The following is a 17,007-nucleotide window of genomic DNA, read 5'->3' as shown; positions in this document are numbered from 1 at the left end:
TTATTATGTTTTCCTCAACAACATGAATCTCCAGAGGGATCAAATCTCTTTAAAGTGCAAACATCTTTGAAAATGTAAAACTTGCGAAAATAAATCCACCTTAAATAATTGAAACACTTACTAACATAGATTTATACTAGTTATATATATAATGATTATCATTTAATGAATAAATAAATTTAAAACAAAATTAACCATACCAAAACAAAAGAAAAACAAAAATTAAAACAATGAGATTTCTTCAAATATTTTAACCATATGAATTTTATATATATATATATAATATTGAAATATTTTATTATATTCAAATGTTATTTTTGTTATTAATGTATTTTTTAATATATTTCAATATTATTTAATTTCACATATTAAAATATTTTATTTAGCACTCATTCATTTTTTTTATTATTAATATATTTTAAGTGTTGCATATGGATTTTATATTAAGAATTTGAATTATATATTTCTCTTATTATAAAGTAGTTAATTTTGATTTACTTTCAATTACTTTTTCTCTTCTATCCAGACATTGAAATATTCTATGATGGTCAACATTAAAATAATATTTTACTTTTCTAATTTGTTGTCTATATGTAAAATTGATATTGAAATAATGTAATCAACATGAATATTCAATAAGTTTATTTAAGTATTGTATCCAAATATTTTTAAAAAGTATAAGAATAATACATCTTCCTTTCACTCATAATGTAAAAAAAAAAAAAAAACAGTGTTAATTACATTGTCTTTTTAAAATTGGTATAAAATTATGTTATTTTAGATGGACATTCAAATATTTTATTTATGATTAAGAGTGAAATATTTTTACCACAACTTTTTTCAAATTTATTTGTAATATCAACCAAATGAATATTAATATTTAATAACATTTTTAACTAAAACTAACCAAACATATATATATTATAATTAATATTATTTTTTATTCAGAAAATATTTTATTTTTATTTTTATTTTAAAACACATGTACATAAAATATTACATTTTTCTCTATTAAACTATTAAAATAAATTTTTACACATAATAATTATACAATAAGCTACCCGGATGCGGGTGAAATAAATGGAATTAATGAATCATAGGACAGATGGACGAGCTTGGTACTGCTAGATGCAGACCAGTGCGATACTCCAAAAGATTATTTGGTTCATGAGTGTGACACAACAGAAATTCATTTGGTTTGCGATGGATTTTCTGCAGAGCAACAGATTTAGCATGCTCTATGCATTAACTGTTCGCCTCATCCAAGGTAAGGTACTGGCTTTTATAACCATGGCGCTCTGGGCTATCCTTCCCACTGCTAGTGCTCCACCTTCTCGTCTATGGCCGAAGCTGGATATGGGTCTGTGGGGCAGGATGGTCTCTGGAAACAAAGGTAAAATTCCTTGTGTGTATTCTGTTCTTTGTTAATCTCAGGCTTGGGATAGCTGTGTGTCTTGATAGCAGGTTTGTCTCAAGAATTATCAGTCAGCTATCAAATACCCCTGCCATTCGACCTATGCCGCTCTACTCGCAATTGCAGGCCTATTGTCTGTGTCTAAAGTCGTTTATTGTGTTGTTTCACTACACTCTTGTTTCTGCCTCTGATTTCCTATGTTATCTATCTTCGTTTGTGTATCAGCCTCTCCTTAACCTCCTTATCATGGTACGACACAGTCATAGAAGCCATCTCAGGGGGAGTCGTGAAGGGTGCGGCAGACCACAGGAACCCACTCTGTGAATCCTCCTCGTAGACCTTCTCCGTATCATGGGTTTCAGACCAATCATTTTACTTTTCAAAGCAATCTGAATAGACCAGTAATCACTGCCAATATTACTATTATCTTCTCTAAAGAAGAATCTCCGGCTCCAATTCGGGTTCGCATGATGTCTGAGCCTCCCCAGGGAGCTTTCAGAGAGGCCAGCAGTCGAAGCAACTTGCAGGTAATGGCAGGGGAAACTCTGGAGAAAGGTAAGGGGGAGAGGCTTGAAAGAAGCGACCCCCCTAGCACCTCTCTGACTCCAGATGCCGCGGGCCAAAGGAACATGGAAGACAAGGACAGTGACTCGCGTCCTCTGTTGAGGCACCCAGGTGACGCAAATGTAGGTTGTGGTGTTGATTTGGAGGACACTGCTTGCCAGGTGGTGGAGGAACCTCAGAATGAGGACACAACAATTTGAGGCCATCTGGGCCCATCCCATATCGGTTTTGTGAATGACTAATATGAACAAGTTCAGGTGGTTATGGATGCAGTTTTGGTGCAGCCTCTTCAGACAGGCGATCTTACTTCTCTCCATGATATGCGGCAATGCAAATTTCTTCTGGAATTTTGAGCAATGTCTTGGTCTAGCTCTCTGGTCACACGCTCTAGACAGCCAGTTATACCACCTCTACTTCATGTTATCTTGGTTAATTCCTAATGTCTATATCTGCACTCTTGCTTATGTAACTGGTTCTCCTTCACACAGGACAGTTTTTGATGTTCTGAGTGCTCTTGGAAGATGATCCCCGAGGCCTCGCCCCCTTGTATTTTTACTTTATTTTACAGTTAATAGAATTAGCATTTGCAGAGAAAAAATAACTATACAATAAGACAATGACAACCCATCCTCATATTTTATTATCAATTCGGTCTCTATACTTTAGACCAATGAGAAAATGACTACCCTCTTTATATTTTATTGATTTTACCAATAAGAAAATGACTACCCTCTTTATATTTTATTGTCAATTTGGTCTCTTTTCTTTACACAACGTTGTCAGCAATGATTCTTTTGCTCTTTCTTCAACTCAAAAGGAATAAGTTAACATGTACGTGAATGGTCACTATTTACAAGTTAAATCAATCCAAACTAACCCGCTATAAAGAATTTCTTCAACTCAAAGGAATCAGTTAACAAGTTAACGTGAATGGTCACTATTTGCAAGTTAAATCAATCCAAACTAACCCGCTATAAACAATGAGATGTATATGTAAAACAAAACTAAAATATCCTATAGCATGGTGAGTATATTCAGTCTTTTACGTTCAAAATGATAAGGAAATAATTATGGATTTGTCTTTAAAAAAAGTCCATATACAATTTTTTTCCTTTAAAGTGGAAAATAGGTATAAAATTATTTTAAAACTATATTTAAATTTTTTTTTAATTTACTAATTTTTAAAAGAAAAATTTGTATATTTATTTTTTTTATTTATCTAAAATGAATAATTAATAAATTTATAATGATATTTTTATAATACTAATATATATGTTTTTTATTTATCTAAAATGAATAATTAATAAATTTATATTGATATTTTTATAATACTAATATATATTAGTTGAGATTACACATTAAATCAACTATATTAAATTTATGGAATCATAAAAAAAATAAAAAAATTGTATTAATAATTTATCAACATAAAATCTAATTCAATTTAATTGATTAATATTTTAGATTATGAAATTATTAACATCAGATTTTTTAAATTGTCATACAAATATATAATAGCGTGAAGCTTTTCAATGTTATCCTTATAACATGTAGTGTAAGATACTATCAAATTTGTTAAATTATTATAGAACACGGTTTAATGTAACTCATTTCAATGTTATTATCATATAATATAATATATGAAAAATATCTCTAAAATATAAAATAGTTTCAACACAAGATAGAAATGAATAATAAATTTAATAACTTTAGCTTTCACTTAATGTTTGGTGATGAACACTTCATAAGCTTTGGATTTATAATTTGAAATATAATCTTTTAAATGTATGACGCTCATTTTCGAATATGTAAATATCAATATTTCAAAATAAAAAAATAGATTACAGAAATATAAATATTGGTGATTCCAAATTATAAATAAAAAAATATTGATTCATAAATATACATATTGATCAAATTAAACCATTCAAAAGAAAGACATGAAATTCTTTAAACCATCTAAATCTCTCGACATTACAAATTTCATGAAACAGATTATTGTGAAAAAACTTACCTGCAATGGATAATATGCTAATTTATTTCTCAAGGAATATATACAACTCAAAGATTCCACTACTGTAGAAGAAATGAATGACTGCAATGGATAGTATGCTAATTTATTTCTCAATGAATATATATAACTTAAAGATTCCACTATTTTAGAAGAAATGAATGACTACAATGGATAATATGCTAATTTATTTCTCAATGAATGTATACAACTTAAAGGTTCCACTATTGTAGAAGAAATGAATGATGACAAAGATGAAACCTAACAGAACGATAAATATAGTTTTACTTATGTAATTTTTAATAACTAGTTGATATAAAATATAGATTACAGTATATTATATAGAGAGAGAGCTATGTAAAAAAGTATAAGTAAACACAGTTAACAAGGCACAACATGAGTGTAGTGAGTATACTTTACAAATTCATGGCCTTTGTATTCTCTACTAATGAGAGAATTTGATGTAGAAACCCATCTCTCTCCCAAATATTCATGCTCTACAAATTCATGGCCTTTGTAGTCTACTAAATTCATCCAGATATAATTTGATGTAGAAACCCATTTCTCTCCCAAATATTCATGTACAATATCACTATCCCAAAAACATAATAAAAATTAAAATAAACTCTGAGACATCTATACAATCTCCACATACATATAAAAATACCACATATCTATACAATCTCCATATACATATAAAAATACCACATATATATACAATCTCCACATACACATAAATTTGTTATAAATTTGTTACAGTAAACTTCGAGAAGTAATATACAAAACATAATCCTTCCTCAATATGGAAGTCACCGAACTAATTAAATCAAGGGTGCATCATTCACCTACAATTTTAATATAGGTGAATTCAAATGTAAGCAGCTCCTTGGTAGACATAAGTAATAACGTTCCAGGAAGGGTCTAAGCCAAAATAATACATGGGCGAACCTAGAGCAGTTTAGTTTCTTTCAAAGGGAAAAATTGCAATTTAGAAGAATATAACTAGAAACAAGAATGGTCATGGCCATGGTTGTATTGGGTATTCTTTCAACCATCTTGTGATACCAAGATCAAACCTGTACAGTAGAAAAGGGTTGGGGTTGGATAATTTGAGTACCTGATAGATTGTCCGAGCGGCAAAGGTGGAACGAAATTATACTGAAATGACATAACCATAAGCATAAAAAAGAAACTCATTGCTTTCGGGAAGGAAAAAATCATAACTTAGTGGATGATTGTTTACCTCGGTAGGAGCCTTTCTTATCCCAAATTCGTCACCTGTGTGTAAATAACATTACAGGAATAGTCGAATGAGTTGCAAGGGAAATGGAGAAATTTTATTGGATACCAAGAGCCTGAGTAAAATAGATTAATGACCTTGCTCAAAAATGCCGAGAACTGGATAATCATGGGAGAAGAAATTTTACCGTTTCTTGGATGCAATCCCTGAAGTTGCTTAAGCAACCAGGTGCAAATCCGAGGCTATGAAGCGAAGTTTATAATTCTTGAAACAAGTTTTTGGGAGATAACATGAGGAAGAAAACTCATCAACCCCTTCAGGAATCATGCTCAGGGAAATTTATAGAGTACCGTGCAAAATTATGTGCAATTAAGAAAAGACGTTCAATAGACAAGTAACCTTAAAAAAAATGGCAGTGTGGTTGCTACCTATAGTTGTTGAAATGTTAAAGCCTCGAGGGACCAGAATGGCAGTGTGGTTGCTACCTATATTTTTTGAAATGTTAAAGCCTCGAGGGACAATACCACGACAAGAAGGTTACGAGATTTGCAATGTAGTATCAATGTTAACGCATGGTCATTGAGAGAAGGAAAAATTAGTGAGAGACAAAGTTGAATGCATTGGAATTATTTTTCAGCAATGTAGTCAAGAAGAGATAAGATTTTTCTATCAAAAAATATGGCAGAAAGAAAGTCAAGAATATGAAGCACAAGAAAAAGAGCAAAGAAGACAGTTTGAACTTGCAATGTTGTGACAATAGTCTTTGGTTGAATCAATAATTGAAGAAGGTGTATAAGACATGATCCAATTATTTTTCAAAAGAAGCTCAAGACAAGTCAAAGAAAAATTGCATCAGGAAGAAATGAATAAATCCTCAGGAAAGTTCAACAGAGAATAAAACAATTTCCGGGATAGCTTGGTTATCATACGAAGTTCTTTAAATCGTTGGATGTCAAAATTCCTGTTCTCTAACGGTGTTTTTGCCAGGTTTTGAAGCGAGCTTGGAGTAGAGAAAATAATACAAATTCAAGACACAACGAATTTTGATAATAATACAAAAAAATTAATTTTCGGATTTAAACAATCTAAAATCAATAAAATAATAAACTTTCTTTTCTTTTGAACAAAAACGGGACAATTCTCATACCAATCATTAGTTGAAACAATTCAATGGAGTTTTCCAAAAACTTGTAGAGCTAAAATCTAATCTTCACATCCACTACAGTATTAATGAAACTCTCATACCACAATAATGGCACAGGTATCCTCACACACGTAATTTTATTAATCAGAAAAAAGCAATTACATATTTGATTTTGCAAGAGTTTACACCCGAACAACAAAACACTCTTGCAATGAGCTATTTATAAGCTCGATATCCTAATTACCTCTAATTATGCATCACTTATTAAATCACAAGTGTCCATTTACAATAAATGTTATTCAAAACAACTAACTAACTAATCTCATAAAATAGAGCCTAAGATTCGACACACTTGGATAATCATATTTTGTTACAACAACATACTAATCCTAAATACCTTCATTAAATAATTAAACATTCTAAAATAATAATTATTAATTTAATATCTTAAATTAATAATTATTTTATTCCAACCTTAAATTAATAATTATTTTACCAACCTTATCTTAAACGTAGAGATCAGCGTATTCAAATTATTGTGATATACTAACCTCTCCAAATAAGAGGATGGACCAGATCCTGCAGCTCTCCGCTATCTTCTCCATTTTGCTCTTGATTTCTGCGTCTTTGGAGGATCTCCATATGTGGCGACGAATCATCGCTGATAGACCCGGGCAACTTGCAGTCCGAATCACAGGGTTTCTCCTCCCTGACACAAGAGAGGAGAGCGCTGTAGGGCTGGGTGATTGGTTGATATGGCAGGGAGAGGTCTGCAGGAAACTGATGTCGATGCTCACTGTAGGATGAAGAAGCCATGGTAGGAAAATTCGTGGAGTTCGACGCTGATCCGGACGACATGGGACTCGCGAGTTGTGCGTGTAGGATTGCAAGCTCTGCCTGCAAACTCGCAACCTGTAATAAATTTGTAATAAATGTGTCTGTATTACAGATACCTTGAGACGAGAGATACTTACGGAAATGATGTTTGCAAATCTAAAAGGATATTAAAGAAGGGATCTGCAGACGGTATTGATATATACACAGTTAATATCTGTTTCACAATGAGCAGTGAACATTTAATATACCTGTTGCTGTAAGGTGTAAATGTGCGCAACACAGCCATAGACGGGATCTTGGACTCGAGCCTGTGCCTCGCACGATATGGTAATGGCTGCCTCCAAGCGCTGGGGTGTTGGGATATGCAATAAAAGCTTCGATACATTGTTCACCCCGAACAATTTATGAACTGCGGCGAAATGCGCCGCGCCCTCATCATAAAGAAAGTATGGAGCAAACACGCAGCCTTTCACGCATTTCCTTCTCAGAAACTTACAGGCTCCGCAACGCACTCCCCCGCCGTTCATTTTGTAGGATTCGAACTGCTCACCGCTGGAATTTCGAGGAGATCCTCGGTATTGCTGCGTGGCTTTGCGATCTTTGTCTCCTCTTTGTGGCTGCAGAGGGAAAATCCTGAAGGAGGGCGAGGCGATAGCAACGCCCGAGGTTCGATCCGGTGACTGGGGAAGGGGAGAGGGCGGAGTAAGGAGAGGAGCAGCGGAAAGATGGGGCAGGAACTTGGTAGCGCAGAAGCGAATGGGGATTTTACAAGGACGAGGGATCTGAGGACGTCGAGGTCATGGGTTCGAGTATAAGGACCTATTTATGCTAGTCGATCCAAGATGGGACTAAGCAATAAGTGTCTAAAGTATATTACCCGAAGTCCATATGGCTAGTTAGAGTGGTACCTTCTTATTATTAGGTGAAAATAGAAAAGATAGGTAAGCAAACTATCTCCTATACAACTATCTCTCTATGAATAAGGCCTATGTAAACTATCTGCTGTTGCTATTGGGTCTACCTATCCGCCCTAGGCCCTATAACCTATACCTATATCTAGCTATGCCTTAGCTATATGGAGCTATACGGTAAGTAGTACTATTAACCTCTTGTCTCTCCATTCTTTGAAAAAGAGAACCTGGTAACAAACAATCTGAAGTTGAGTTGGCAGTGTTCCCGCTGCTCTGAAGAAGAAGAAAGCCAGTATATAAACTATCTATATATAAACTATGCTCTCTTTGAAGAGGCCTATGTCAACTATGCTGCTGCTGGTTCAACACCCCACCTAGGGTCAAGTGGTTACTATGAAACTGATTCAATCGTGACTTGTTCGGGATCCTGTTCGATCGCTAGATGTTCTCTCTATGGTGGCAATGATATCTACCCCGCAACTCCAGATGTGACAGTACCTCCCGAGTCCGGCCCCGACTGTATGCGGAAGGAATGCTTCCATAAGTTCATACAGAAAACAACATCCATTGGTCGTGCGGAAGGAGGTCAAATCCCGTCTTTCAAAACAGGATATCCAATTCCTTGAGTGAGTGGTTACCTAAAACCGCTTTAAAATAAAATGTTAATTTAAACACTTTGAAAGCGGAGAAGCGAGTTTACATTAGATTATTCAAATAGTGTGAACATATTTTCAGTTGGAATTGTGAAGACTTTCGACAGAAAGATTGCCCAACATGTTACCAACATAGTAGTCATTGGTAATAAAGGCAAGTGTATTTTTCAGGTTTGTCATTCATATTGGGCAGAAAATATGGTGAGAAAGAGAAATAGATAGATTCCATTATTTCTTAATTTATATGAAAAGGATAATTATTTTGATTAATTAAAGGATAAAAATTGTTAATGGATATTACATTATAATTTTTTTTTTTGATAAATTTTGGTTGTTAAGTTTACTAAAGCATACATACTCTACCCATATTTATACTCTAGTTTTGAACTTGTGACCTCTTAAAAGAAAACACATGCTCTTAACCATTAGGTCCATTCATACTAAATAAATATGGTGCCACCTCTCAACAAGTTATGAATATCACTTCCCAATGATTGTTTAATTAAAGTATAATAATTTATTTGGATAATGCCACAATATATTCCCAAGAAATATAAACCACTTTCAGTATTAGAGACAAACTTTAAAATGTACAGAAGGTATGAAACAATTTAATGTTAAGAAAACAATATTTGTTTTCATAAAAAGTAATGTGTGAGGACATTAAAATTCAAGTGAACCACATTTATTTCTCAAAATTCTCTTCTATATAATGGTAATTCCATAGAAACATCAATTTTGCTAGAGATATCTGTTTTCTTTACTTTATATACCTTCTTAAGCCATTATAACAAGTTATAAAGAAAATTGTTATTTTTAAATACATGCAAACGGAAAAAAAAAAAATGAAAACATCAAGATTACTATATTATTATTAACATTGTCACATTACATAATCTTAATTTCAACAAATAATTCTTCTATATAGCTTTGCATCATATCATTCTTTGTCATCTATATGTCTTAAAAAAATTAAGAATAAGATGAATATTTGATTTATTTTATAATCACATTATTTGACATATATTCTGACGCAAATGGATGAAGAACGAGGTGAATGTTTGATTTCATTTATGAACACATGTCTACAAGTAATGGAATTGCATTGAATAATCCAGCAATTGACAAGAAACCATATGATGTAATTAATTCCATCAAGAAATTCAAACTCTATATCTTCAAGACATCATTTACATTAATTTTCTTGGAAAAATAACTTAGTGGAAGAAAAAGGATATTAAATAATTTATAGTTAAGAGTATGGCCCTAAATTTAGATGAACTAATATAGTCAAGAACATCATAAATTGGAAGCTAACCGCCAAGATCAAGTTACAAAGAAAGAAAAAGGTTGCGAAAATAAAGTTTCTATATATGCCAATAATGTGTCTTAAATTCCAACAAATATAAATTCATGGCACATTTATCTCAAACATCGTCTATAACATCGATCTAGCACCCACTACTTACATACAAGGAAAATAAGATCATTGAAGCTTATGTCTACTTGTGATATCATTGGGGAGATTAATCTTAATTCGTAAAGGCCACATAAGTACATCTTAAGTATGAATATAGTTTCACTACATGAGTAGAAGTAATAACAGTCATAAAATTTACTGAATACAATGTGATCCAATTCTCAAAATAACACTTGTTTACTAGTTCACTACCCTTTACTACTATTTTTTATAATGCTTCTTATTTTTCCTCATTAAATTTGATTGAATTTGGTTTGGAAAAGGGAATACTTTTTTATTTTCATTAAATTATTATCCACAAGGTAATAATGTAGTTAAATCAACCAATAATAGCTTATATTACATTCTACAGAAAATACACACTAAATATCATAGGAACTATCCCAATTCTTTACCCAATACCCAATGGATACACTAAGTTTCTCCTAAGGCTAGATTAATAACTCCCCCTCATTACCTAGTTTAAGATAAGGGAGGATCCCAACTTTTAATAATTTTCTCTCTTTCCTATAGCTATCCTAATCTTCACAAAAGTTATTCATCCCTTCAAAATCAAATTAAAACTTTGTTAAAGTTGAAAGATGAAATACAAAAGGCCAAATAAAATTTTGTTGATAGTCAAGAGATTGTTAGAAGTTGGTTTGACATGGGTTTGAAAAAAAACCCTAGGGAGATAAATACTTCCAATTGCATATTAGATAACTTAATTTTAAATGGGACAAATTGAATGAATATAAAAGGAAACACATGAAATTTCAATAATTATGAGTTCATTAAGTTATTTCACCCCTAAATGGTTAGAAAAATTGTTTCCTTCTAAATATAGCTCCACACCACCCTCTTGACACATTTATTCCAAATCTTCTTGTGTTAAGGTGTGGAGTGTCCACACAAAACACTTGACATTTCAAGCTATCTCATATAGTCTATCTCTAAAAATATCACAAGCAGATTTCTAGTAGTTAAAAAATTTGGTCTTGACACATATTCAATACTAAATATGTAGGGGGTAAATATCTTCCTTTTAAATAGGGAAATATTAAAAAGTTAATTTTATTGGCTAACACTACCCAACAAGAAAAGAAAAATAATAATAGTTTGTAGCATTTTCTTTCAATTATTGTAATTTTATAGTTTTAATTTAATTTGTTTGATATTTATTTACTTCTATTGTTTTCTTATAATAGGATTTTCTATTTTTCATTTTGAATAATTTCTTTATCTCTTTGAGGAGGATGTTTCGTCTTATATTATTGATTGAAATATTTTATTGTTTTTTGAATATCTAAAAACATGGTGCATCTAATGAATCTTTGCAATATCTATTAAAATTTTGATTAATTAATGACTATGAGAGACACAATTTTATTGTATATTTATCAAATTGGTTCAACAATTCATTTAGTGCTAGAACATAAAGTCTCATAGGCCTCTCACCCCTTGAAAGCTAAGACTCAAGTTGACTAATGATATATGTCTAATTCTTTGAGAGGATTCACTAATAAATAATAATACATTACTGTATCCTATGGAGGGAGCCCAAACAAATATCGACCAAAACATTTCTAAGGGATACTTTTACTAACCATATTTAGCTAATTAATTTTCATAGACAAGTATATTTCCGGTCTATTTAATGAAGTTTTTTCCTCTCTCATCTATTCATAATTAACTAAAATATAAAGCAAGCATAAAGTACAACATATTGTAAGGAAACACATATAAGTATCTGTTAGGGCTATTGATTAACATTGATAATGGACCAGGTTTTGTGATATTGGGTGATTTCGTCAAGGTTATCAATGTTCATGAGCACTAGAGAAACCCAAGGAGAACTTGAGAAGTTGGTCAAAAAAAAACTTTATCTAACAGCCCTATAATTATAGATATAACATAAACCTTTGTATCACATTATAAAACAACTAACTACATTTAGATTTACCTTTTAAATCAATTATTGAAGAGGGCATAATTTGAAAAGTGTCCATTACCGAACTTATCTCTATGGGAGACCACTCCAAAAGTGAAATCACTTTTATCATGATATCATTACTGTCTTTATTGTCTAATCTTATAGATTCAACAATGTCTTTTTCTAGATATTGAACATGGTCTTTAATTGGATTAATTGCTTATCCAAAATTCTAACTTTGAGGAGCCCTCCTTATAAACATGTAATAGTTGGTAAAGTGTACTTTAGTGGTTTTATAAGCTTTTAACCTTGGTCCAACAAATATGACTATTTGATTCATCGTTTTTTTATTTTTCTGAGTTAAAAAGATCCCTAAAATATGTTTTCATGTTTTTTTAAATTTATATTTTCATATTCTGCACTTTTAGTCTTCTCTTAAAATTCCATCTTTTCCTCGAAATATTCTAAAATTAAATTTAAAATTTCCAAAAAAAATTCTAAATCCATTTTTCTTTTCAATTATTTTATAATATTCAATTTTGATATTATTTTTTAATGATTTTCTAAACATTACTTTTACGACTTCCTATAAGCCTTCGAATATTATAAAATGGCTAAACTGAAAAAGACTTTCAAAATTATCAAAACATTATTTAAATGATAACTTTTGAATCTTTTATTTAATAATTTTAAAATTACTTCATAATATTATTTAAAAATTTCAAACATTTAGTAAATTCAAACTTTCAGTCTCCCTTAAATAGTGTCAAGGTTTTTCATAAAATCTAATTTTTTTTTTTTAAAACACCCTATTTCCGAAAAATCAAAATCTAAGAATTTCGATCAACCTTGAAGTTGAAGTGATTATGACTATTCCAATATTCCTTCGAATTTTCTCATCAAATGAATTATCTTTTTTATTACTGTTCCAATATCCCTTTGAATTTTCTATTCACATTTCCGAAAAATCAAAATCTAAGAATTTCGACCCACCTTGAAGTAATTATGACTATTCCAATATCCCTTCCAATTTTCTCATCAAATAAATTATCTTTTTATTACTGTTCCAATATTCCTTTGAATTTTCTCATAGAATGGATTATCTTTTTAGAGGATTTTGGCTTTTTTTAGTTTTAATGACTTTTAATAATGTCTAAAATATTGTTAAAACCCTCGAGAGTTTTCATGGATCTCTCTCCTAAAATTCAAACTTTCGATCTCTCTCTTAAATAGTGTCGACGTTTTTCATAAAATCTATATTTTGAAAAAACACACCATATTCCTAAAAATCATAATTTATTTTTTTTGAAGTGATTATGACTATTCAAGTATCCCTTCAAATTTCCTCATCAAATGAATTATTTTTTAATAGTGTTCCAATATCCCTTTGAATTTTCTCATCATATGAATTATCTTTTTATAGGATTTAGGGTTTTTTTTTTTTTTTTTCCTTAACTTTTTAACAATGTTTAAAATATTGTTGAAATCATCGATAGTTTCATGGATCTAATTCTATTTTAACATCTTGAAATTCTCTAAAATTCATGAACGTTTACTTAAGCTTTTAAAGGCATAGTAAAATGAGTGCTTTGGGTACCCGTAAACTTCAAAATTTTGAACATGATTCATCACATATACTCCCTCAAAGACATAAGTAATATGAAAGCGTTCAAGAGATTTACAGGCTTTGAACTTCCATTATGCACTGGAAGACAAAGTTTCGATTCTTTTTTACATTCTTCAGTTATCTTTCGAAGGAAAAAATAGAAGGTTTCTGTAGGATTTCAAGTTTATTAATATATTGAAGTAATATATGTCATTTATTAAATTTAATTAAATATAAAATTCAAAAACTAACCTACATTACTTTATTACATTAATAATACTATAACTCCATAAATATTAGTTGCCTCGTTATCTAACGTATATTATACAATTATGCTTTTTTCGCCGTGGAAAATTGCGTCGTTATCATCATCAAATTCATAGGTCATTTGCATTAAATATGATCCTGGGAAATCTTCGACATTCAATTCGAAACGACTTTCACTTCAATGTGTAATCACTGTACTAGTTTGAGATTCATTATATCAATCAAAAGCCATCCATCAGATGCATTGTCTTTTCGTTCTCGAGGTCCATCAGATGCATTGTCTTTTCGTTCTCGAGGAGAAGGTCAATATTCTTAGATACCTTTCTATTCAGTATCACCAAATAAGTTTTTCTAATTTAACAAATATGAGATCCTCACTAATTTCAGTGGTCAAGTTATAACTTTTTAGGTAAATACTCAATTTTATCTTATTATCTTTAGTAGTGTTTAAAAAAAATTAAAAAATTAAATTATTTTTAATAGTGTTTAAAAAAAATTAAAACATTAAACTATTATTTTTGAAATATAATTTGTTTAATTATATATTTATTATATTTAATTTATTATTAAATTAATACATATTTTAAAATTATTTTTCTAATTTTTATTTCAAATCAAATATTAGGATAACAAATATTACCAGCCTCCCGTCTTAATAAATTTTCATTTTGATTTATAAATATTGCATAAATTCACTCATATGGACGAATAAAGTTTAAATATTTCTCATAACTTGATACTTTATCCCAAAAAGCAAATTTAATTTACAGTTAAACTATAAAATTCAGAAACACAAATGTTATTAGGTGAGTATTTCTAATAATTGAATTAAACCATACTCGGTTGTTGCTTTCAATTAGAATGAGTCAATATGTACATATTTTGTGTCGCCCCACAATATATATTTGCAAATAATTAAAAATATTCATGACAGAGGATATTAATATATAAGAAGTACACGGAGTCCCAAACAAGCCAAATTACATTAATATATTTAGTTATATGGTTAAACAATAGTCCACACTAAGGAGAAATATATTGAATCTTTAAAGATGCAGCCTACTCTATACCATCTAGGCTATTAAGAAAAGAGAAATATCCATTTAACTTATATGCTTTAGAAAAGAGTAGAAGATAATATTTAAGCAACTTAGTAATTAAGTATTAAATGATTAAATGGATTATGTAGATTTAGATCATGAAAATAAATATATATATATATATATATATATATATATATATATATATATATATATATATAATAATTAATATTTAAGCAACTTAGTAATTAAGTATTAAATGATTAAATGGATTATGTAGATTTAGATCATGAATATATATATATATATATATATATATATATAATAATTTGATGAAATTTTAAATAGCAATTAAAAAGTGAAAATTTTGTAATAAAATATTTTTTTAGAAATTTTTGTAGTTTCAAAAACATATTGTCAAATATTTTATGGCTAAAATTTTATCAATAAATAAAATTCTCAAAAATTCACACACTTAAGATAAGTATAATTTATTGAAACTTTTCAATAATTCAAACATCTAGACAATCATTAATAAGCATAGGAGATGCATTGCATCTTTCCAAGTTAGAGATAAAGAACAATATTATATGTTGATATGCCCTAAGAAAAAAATAATCATTAAACGCATGATATAATTCAAAAAAATTATATAGTTTTCCAAAAACACAAAAAGGTAATGATCTTACCTAGAAATTTTAGAGTAAATGACATTGTGCTTTATCCAATTTACCTCATTTGACATCCTTTTAGATATACAATTACTATGATTTGTAAAAAATTTGAAAACAAATGCTTATTTAAAGAGACTTGGGTGCCTATAATGCATGAAATGTTACAATTTAATATATTTTTAATTTGGGGATTTATGTGGTTATATAATATGTTTAAGGTAATATCTAGAGTCAAGGAGACTTCTCAAGAAAACCTCCAAGGATTTTACATGGTTTCATACTTTATAAGTATTGTTCATATAGCTAATCCTTTTCCATACCTTAAATAGAATTGCACTCTTATTGGGAGTCTTATTTTGGTTTTCTAGAAGGGATTATGAAAAGGGAAATATAAATGGTAATTTTCTAAATTTGGGATCATTTCTTAGCCTTATTGTTTTCATTGATTTTATACAATTGAAACCCTAAATTGTCTATGGAGTATCTATAATTTGTGATATTAGTAATAGAATAGTACATTAATTGTAAACCAAACTTATGGAATTTATGGAGCTAACTAACCCCAAATCATATACCAAGGTGTGTACTTAACAAGTGGGTCACTTCTGAATTTTGTTGCATGACTATTCTAGATAGATTAACTCTTATTTAAACAATTCTAAAAAACAAAAAAACAAAAACAAAAACTATTCCCTTATTATTAATTATAAATTCTTGTGCATGGCTTGGGAAATCATACTTATCTATAAATTAAATCTAAAATTATTCTTGAATTCTTTTTCAGAGAATAAAGAATCAAGAGGCACAACCCAAACCAAATAGTGTCAAACCATGGTATCGTAAGTACGCATATCCTTATCACCATAAGCACCTGGATAAAGAAAAGGTGGAAAGGAAGAAAAATTCACATGGAGAACTTTTGGATAGAGTTCAATAGTGAAAAAAAAAAAGAAAAAAAGGGAAAAAGAGAAAAGGAAATGTTTGATAATAAAATAACAAAAAAAACAAAACAATAGAATAAGTTAAACAAAAGTTAGAAGAAAAAAATAAAAAATTAAATGATAGCTGAAAAAAAAAATTAACAAACAAATAACTCTAAACAAAATAAAATTCCTAAATAAAAAAATTTAATTATATAATTAACACAACTACTAATTATAATGTTAGTTTGATATAGTTTTATTTCACTAAAAAAATATTAAAAACATAGAGGAGAAATAAAAATGATACCCGATTCTATGCTTATGATCACTA

At 29.8% G+C, this 17,007-nt stretch overlaps 1 protein-coding gene across 1 annotated transcript; it reads right to left on the bottom strand.

Moving 5' to 3' along the window:
- Window positions 1-6,919: 6,919 nt before the first annotated feature.
- On the bottom strand, window positions 6,920-7,737 carry LOC149248917 (LOB domain-containing protein 29-like). Its single transcript, XM_089456135.1, has 2 exons — window positions 7,459-7,737; window positions 6,920-7,285 (listed from the first exon to the last, which is right to left on the bottom strand). Exons 1-2 carry the CDS (start codon window positions 7,735-7,737, stop codon window positions 6,920-6,922), a joined length of 645 nt encoding a protein of 214 aa, XP_089312261.1.
- Window positions 7,738-17,007: the final 9,270 nt, after the last annotated feature.

The sequence above is a fragment of the Pinus tabuliformis genome, chromosome 7 (genome assembly GCF_031772625.1).
Source record: "Pinus tabuliformis cultivar Carrire ecotype Pingquan chromosome 7, CPIR1, whole genome shotgun sequence".
Lineage (NCBI taxonomy): Eukaryota > Viridiplantae > Streptophyta > Pinopsida > Pinales > Pinaceae > Pinus > Pinus tabuliformis.
Note: the sequence above shows the minus strand (reverse complement) of the source record. Positions and strands in the feature narration are given on the sequence as shown.

Excerpts from the sequence above, each read along its gene's own strand:
- LOC149248917 (XM_089456135.1), bottom strand. The coding sequence starts at position 7,737 with ATGAACGGCGGGGGAGTGCGTTGCGGAGCCTGTAAGTTTCTGAGAAGG. Across the intron at positions 7,286-7,458 it reads TTTACACCTTACAGCAACAG|GTTGCGAGTTTGCAGGCAGA; the intron begins GTATATTAAATG and ends AATTTATTACAG.